Source organism: Micropterus dolomieu, linkage group LG06 (genome assembly GCF_021292245.1).
Source record: "Micropterus dolomieu isolate WLL.071019.BEF.003 ecotype Adirondacks linkage group LG06, ASM2129224v1, whole genome shotgun sequence".
In the NCBI taxonomy this organism is placed as follows: Eukaryota; Metazoa; Chordata; class Actinopteri; order Centrarchiformes; family Centrarchidae; genus Micropterus; species Micropterus dolomieu.
In genome coordinates this window covers 7,009,593-7,016,786 of record NC_060155.1, presented here as the reverse complement: position 1 = coordinate 7,016,786, position 7,194 = coordinate 7,009,593, and the positions used below count along the sequence as shown (strand labels likewise).

The following is a 7,194-nucleotide window of genomic DNA, read 5'->3' as shown; positions in this document are numbered from 1 at the left end:
CAGCCTTGTGCAGATCAACAATCTTGTCCCTGATGTCCGTAGAAAGCTCTTTGGTCTTGCCCATGGTGGTGATGTTGGATGCTGGTTGTTTGGGTGTTGACAGGTGTCTTTTATACAGGTAACGAGGTGAGGCAGGTGTATTTGATGTAGATAATTGGTTGGGATTGGGGCTGTGTCTTAAAGAAAGACTAACTGGCTTGTAGGAGCCAGAATACTTGCTGTTTGGTAGGGGGTCATATACTTGTTTTTCCTCATCAGATGGTTATCAATTTTTATAAATTCATATGATGTGATTTTCTGGAATTTTCTTTGGGATTCTGTCTTTCACTGTTAGAATGTACATATGATTAAAATTGTAGATTGTTGCATTCTTTGTAAGTGGGCAAACCTGCAAAATCAGCAAGGGGTCAAATACTTTTTTCCCCCACTGTATTATATGTTTACATGCTTTCTTTCATATACCATAAACATTTCCTTACAGTTTTATTCCTCTATAGTGATAGAGGAATATATAAGTGAATACGAGGCCTCACCATCTCTGTTGGAGTGAGCAAAGCGTCGGTGTTGTTTCTCTGCATTGTCTGGAACAAGAACGTCCTGTTTTGTCCATCTGGAGCACAGATAAAAAGCATGGTGGTAGCCTGAGGAAAGAAATAGTGGTGAATAGATCAGATGGTTTCCTTAAAGTGAAGACAATGACGACACTGGTGCATCTCAAAAACTTTTAATGTTGTCGAAAAGTTAATTTTTTCACATTATTTAATTCAAAAAGTGAAACTTTCATATATTCTAGATTCATTACACGTTAAGGATTATCATGATTATGGCTAGCAGCTCATGGAACTCAAAATTTTTATTTTTAGTGTATATTGTCTGAAACAATATACTTTTCGATTCAGCTAGTCCATCCAACTAATATGCTAGCTGCTAGCATGATAATTAGCAGTGTCTATACACAATCACTTGAAGGTCATTAAAGTATTTAGCCTTAGTGTAATTTTAAATGCACAAACCTTTAATTTTATTCAGAAAGTCAGCTATCCAGCTCCATTTCGGATTAATTGTAGCTTGTTAGCCTTGCTGGATATTCGGGCAGTTACAGAAACACTGTTAAATGTTGTTGTTTTTTAAACTTTAGTATAGTTTGGTTGAAGAATCTGCTTCATAAGCTACATTTTAGGTTACATTCATCTATCCAAAAACAATACTAGTTAGCTGTTAGCATGATAAGTTAGTTAACAGTGTGTCATTGATATACAAGCGGTTGGAGGTCATTTTTTAATGTGCAAACTTCTATGTTAATAGGTTAACTTTATCAGAAAAAGTGATCTATGCCGCACCAGTGTTCTGCCTGATTGTGATGTGAATAATGTTAGCTTGTTAGCTTTCCTAGCTAGTTTGACAGTTAATGATGACAATTGGAAGTTTGTAAGATAGTTTTGTTTTGTTTTAGTTTTAATGTACAAAATGTTAGATTTGGTATCTTGGTAATGTTGAGTAAACATTAATTAATTAATTGTTACAGCAGGTGAAAGATCGATGCATGATAACTACTTCATTGTAATATGCAGAAACAAGACATCGGTTTATAACTTTTCTGTGCAAACATCACATAGCACCTGTTGTCCTCTTCAAACATGGAGGAAAATGGTATTTCGTGTCCCTTCCCCATGTAAAAGTAGCTAAATTAAGCCTTCTTTTGCCCAAGTCCACAATTGTGTTCTTTACAGCCTTCAGTATTTTATAGAAGAAATACAGGTCAGTTGCTTAATTGACTATTTAACTAGTCCTTATCAACTCAGTAAATAAGGTATTCATGTGGTCCTGAGTCACTAGATCAATCAAAGTGTAAATAAAAAAGCAGGTCAGTTTGCTTTTGCTGGGAGCTTGGACATGTTCTTAACAACTGGGCATTACATAAAAATGTATTCTGTATGGATATACTGATCATTCACCTGGTACAATATTTGTCTGTGCCTGTCATTAACCTGTGTAAACTCAGGTATTACTAAACTTGTCTCAGTTTCCTGGTGGAAATTTTTGCCCTAACACAGCAACACTGTCTTGTTTGGGGAAGAGGAGGATGTTCGGCCTGGCCTTAAGGTCCACTGGATGGCCAAATCTTTGTTGGCTATGTCCTTTGGAGAACCCAGCCCTTGATGTGGGACAATCGACTGTACATTTGGGCAGGTATGTGACCTTCCTGCTAAAAGAAAAGTGCTAGAATAGTGTGTCCAATTTAATAAAAATATGTTTGAAATTCTCCACCACTACATGCTTCTTACTTGCTTTTACATAACTGAGTTTTTCCACTAGTAATTGTGTGTGTGTGTGTGTGTGTTTTACCTCAGAAGGTTTCGCAGTGAGTCCCACTGCAATGTATCCCGTGGAGTCTCCTCTAAGTTCGAACGACAGGTCAGTGGGAGCCACTGATTTGCTGGCGACCACAGACACAAACAGACAGCTGTTGTTTCCAGTAGGATCACAGTTCAATGGTGTCTCCACACACAATTTAGTGACGCCACAACCAGCCATGGTGATGTTCACCTGCTAGACACACATATACACGCTGATGTGTAAAAATGCTGACATTGTGTTATATCGACTTTATCAGGCAGTGGCAGCTCCAAGAAGCAGGTTGAATGAGTTATCTGGAGAACTTCACTGAGTTAAAGAGGCCACCAATTTTACACAAGAACTTCAGTAAAGCCCACAAATGACTTAGACTACTACTCACCCTGTATAAGCTTTGGAGAAGCTTTTTAAAATCTGAAATGTCAACTATAGATACAATTGAGTTGCATTATGGGAAGTGTAGGATCCAGACAATAGACTGTATAAAACATGAACGTAGTGTCTGTGACATCACCCATACGTATATGAAGAGCCGAAAATATGATGTTAATTTTGTAAAGTATGGTCCCATTTAGAGGAAAATAGACAATAAAGCAGGGTATGCTTTAGGGCATGGCAATCTTGTGAGTGCTACCGTGGCGACCTTTTAGTCAGGATAATTGTGGCAAGTATCTACTGCACAACATGAATTTGGATGCACTTTGCAAACCAAGCGAACTAGCTCCACCTTCTTGTCCAAATATGCTCACGTCCGGTCCCAAAATAACAAGATGGCCAAAAAGCTGACCTTGAGGCTTCAAAACAGTAATCCAAACCAATGGGTGACATCACGGTGGCTATAGGTCCACTTCTGTCATACAGTCTATCATCTTGATCCATACTATGGCCTGAAAGTCAGAAAATCTTGGCCTCTGCTTCTCTGTGAATACACTAAACACTGTACTGCACTAAACAGATGGGACATAGTTAACTAAAAATTATATCAGCGATAACAGCTTTGAAGAATTTTCAATTCTGAAACTAAAAATTTGAAAGTGAGCGTTAGACTTAAATGTTTTAGTTAAGTACGAAGGTCAAGCAGGTATTTAGACTGAGAGGTGAAAAAGTAAAATAAATCGAACCTCTGTGTTATTGGCAAAAGAGAAAGTTCCTTGGACACCCGGTGCAACATAAACCATCAATGCAGCAACCAACAGGATCAATCCTCGCTCCATTCCTAACAGGACAACACAGTAAATGACCAGAAATATAGTTAATATTAAAATGATCTAACAAATAAGGTCTGATTTGACAGCCCTTTGATCACTAGTAGACCTAGATATTAAAACAGTTTTTGGTATATATGTGTGATAACAGAAACAACACATCTGAAGTTACTATTTGTATTCATACAAATTTCAAACTCCATGAATCATTAATTTAAGCCCAATAATAATGTGTGTATGATTGTGACATTTGGTTTAGTGAAAAGATGTTGAATTATACAAAAACAGATAGTATTCATAGACTAGAATTTACATTAAATGAATGAAGTTGTTATTATTGTCATGCATACAGCTATGCCCACCATATTCCTATAAGCTGTATATCAGAGTGTTGCGTTTAGTTTTACAATTTGAAATCACTGGCACAAAATATTATTCTATATGTACTATAATATGTAGTTCTCCAAGATACTATAATAGGAGAAATCAGAATAAACACTAATTAAATAGTCTATATTGTGTTATTTTCCAGGCTTTAGAGACAAAGATAGCAAACTTAAACACTTTTTAACATCTTCATTTTTTGAACATCTCTATACCGGAATATTTCAGTTTTGTCAAGCTATTTCATGGAAAATGAACTCTCTTAAATCATCATATTTTGTATAGTACAAAAAACTTTCCACTTCTCCCAAAACAGCAAAGAGATTGAATTAGTCTTTCAAAGCATTACATTTCTTGCAATTAACCTTATTAAACTTAAAATAATGAAAATAAATTATTAAAAGTAATCCAATGTGATTTGATCAGGTTTTCTTACCTGAGCTGTAAAAGTAAAATGTTGAGCTGCAGGAAAGTTACGTTGACCTGTTTCTGTTCCTCTGTGTGCAATTGATCCCTGCAGGATGGATTTAAGTCAGTAAACGTCTGCGCTAGTGCTCGATGGTGGTGATGAAGGGGGGCTTTTTCTAGCATCCTGAAGAGGAGGCGTGGCCTGGGAAGATTTTCACCTGACTACCTGTTTGGAAGGTGTGTACTTCAGGAAGCTCTTTCACTGAAACAAGCCTCGTCATTGTTGAGTTTCTGGTTTAATGAACAGGATTTGTTGTCCCCACAAAGCACCACCATTTTGTATTTATCCAAGAGCTTACTGTAGTTCAAAGTTTATATTATATATTATTATAACAGATAGCCCTATCAACCTAAAATATAATCTGTGATAAAGACTTTGTAGACTTTATTATGAAATCAGTTTGAAATAAAAAAGATTTCACTATTGGTTATAACTGAGGTTACTAGCTGTTTTAAATGTTTTCTTTTATACAATTCACTCAATTATCTGCACGTTAAACATGAAGTCAGCAATTTCAGGGGATTTTGCTTTTCTTTCATAAATATACAAGGCAATTGAGTGTGAAATGGGAATTAAATTAATGGAGTAAATGAGCTGTCTACATTTTGTGATGTTACTTTATGTCAAGCCAGAAAGTTGGATAAGGTTAATTTTGCAGTACACTGACTGTGCCATCGTGCAATATTACTAGATTTAACACACCAAAACAGATGAGGTTTTCCTGTTTGTCCCTGTTATATGCTATTATACTCCTGTCAAAAGTGAGAGGACTCTTAACTGTCTCCTGATATTCAGACTGATCAAATTTCTTTTGTTGTTAGTTTTGTTTGTTTTTTAAACCAGGGTGCACCCTTGCTGAAGGGAGAATATTCTGGAAAATTAAGATTATTCCTTAAAGGACTTTCTTTTACAAACAAAGACAAGGGAGAAACCTTCGTTATCTTATTACTGTGATAAATGTCAAGACATCTGTAATACCCTGCTTAGCCAGTTGCCACCAGGACCCGACCCGGCACACGGTAGATAATGGATGGATTGATGGGAAAGGTCAAGATCTGATCACTCAATTGGTCTACCGACACGCACCCTTGACAATTACTCCAAATGTAATATGGAGAGAAAGAACCTGTTTTTATTTCTTCTTTATTGTCCATTTTCTAGGTTTTACCAGTCACTGAAGAAGACCATGAAATGCGTTTCAAAGCTCTGAAAGATAGGCTAGGCTAGTACAGTACATTTAGTACAGTACTTTATCAAAGTAGAAATGGAAAAGCTGTTAATGGGAGTGCCTTGGTAGCTGACTGGTTACAGTGCATGCCACAGAACTGCAAAGTAGCTGGTTTGATTCCAGCTGCATCAGCATGCAACAACACAATCCACCCGCTTCCTGTCTGTCTCCTCTCTATAAATAGGCCGAAAAATATAATAACGTCAAAAAATTAAAAGAAAGCTGTTGTTGGTCCATGGTGTGAAGAATGCATTGATTTGAACCCCTCTAGATGTATTTTTTAGTAAAAGTGTTATGTGCTGCTGTGGCTACTACTAAATGCAGTTTAAAATGTATGCTGCCTATAGGGCTACTATATGCTTATTGTGTGTTGTGCTATAAATAAGATGCAACCAAACGAGTTTCTTATATTGTGGAAATGTGGTAATTATATTTTCTGTAAATTTTATTTTACTGCAAGGTTTAAATTCTGTTTCTCCACACTGAGTACATGCTCACTAGTATCCCAGGATTGAGTTTTATCCTAGTTCTGATCATTTGATCAGCAGTGTGTGCCTGTTTATAGTAAAGAAAGCCAGAACAAATACCAAGAAAGGGATGGTGAGTTGACAATAATGCAATTAGAGACACATTTCATGAAGAAAGTGCGTGTGAGTGCTGTTTGCAGACTGGCATGATTTCATTTTATGAAACCTTGAGTTAAAGATGAAATGGGGTCATCATAAAGAGCTCATTCACAATTGTGAAGTAAGTGTCTAACACGTAATATATACTTAATTTAATGAACCATAAAACATAACATGTCATCATAATGGCCTTATGTATAGTCAATCTATGTATGAAATGTCAGTGGCGTTTGTATGTTTGTATATTTTGTATACAAATATCCTGGTATTTGGCTGGACGATAAATCAGCTTTTAATATACACATAGATAAGCTTTTAAAGAAACTCAGGCCCAAACTTGGCTTTTATTTTCTAAACAAGTGTGGTTTCCCCTATGAAGCGAGGAAGAAACTTGTCCAGTCTACCTTTTATCAGTACTTGACTACGGGAACCTGCTGTATTTGCATGTGGTCTCATCATTGTTAAAGAAACTTGATTCTGCATACCGTGCATTGTTGCGTTTTATTACACTTGCTAAATCACACACACATCACTGCAGAATATATGACATGGTAGGATGGCCATCATTAGCTATGCAGAGACAGCTCCATTTATGTATTTTATTTATAAGCCACTCATTTGCAAATTACCAAATTACATTGATAGCCTCCTCAGCTTTGAGGTCAGTAGTCATCATACCCGGTCTAGCAGGCTTCTGCTTTTAAAAGTTCCCACGGTGACTTCATTGCTGGGAAAAACTATCTTGTCATGCTGTGCACCATCAGCTTGGAATTCCTTCAAAGTAGTAAGAACAAGCAGGCATTACATTGATATATTCTACTGATTGAAGTGTTAATGTACTGGTTTGATAGTGGGTTGCGTCTTGTTGCTTTTGTAGCGCCCTTGAAAATCTCATTGGGTCCCCCCCCCCCCCCCCCCCCCCCCCCC

General features: G+C 36.9%; 1 protein-coding gene and 1 long non-coding RNA gene across 4 annotated transcripts in view; one reads left to right on the top strand and one right to left on the bottom strand.

Annotated features, from left to right (window-relative positions):
* LOC123972343 (putative ferric-chelate reductase 1) overlaps positions 1 to 4,462 on the bottom strand; it is a 9,055-nt gene extending 4,593 nt beyond the window's left edge. The window contains exons 1-4 of one of the 2 annotated variants that reach the window (XM_046051800.1): positions 4,381 to 4,462; positions 3,477 to 3,571; positions 2,347 to 2,550; positions 534 to 641 (exon numbers count right to left, since the gene is read on the bottom strand). In XM_046051800.1, coding sequence (XP_045907756.1) covers positions 534 to 641; positions 2,347 to 2,550; positions 3,477 to 3,569 — 405 coding nt within the window. In that variant the 5' untranslated portion in view covers positions 3,570 to 3,571; positions 4,381 to 4,462. The remainder of the gene's footprint in view (positions 1 to 533; positions 642 to 2,346; positions 2,551 to 3,476; positions 3,572 to 4,380) is intronic. The other variant, XM_046051801.1, reaches the window with a different exon arrangement.
* On the top strand, positions 2,079 to 5,884 carry LOC123972344. Of its 2 annotated transcripts, XR_006825403.1 has the most exons (4): positions 2,079 to 2,190; positions 2,352 to 2,415; positions 4,465 to 4,589; positions 5,575 to 5,884. It is a non-coding gene; the product is annotated as an uncharacterized LOC123972344 (long non-coding RNA). The 2 variants fall into 2 exon arrangements; XR_006825402.1 differs by lacking the exon at positions 5,575 to 5,884 and having other exon boundaries at positions 4,465 to 5,178.
* The last annotated feature ends 1,310 nt before the right edge of the window (positions 5,885 to 7,194 follow it).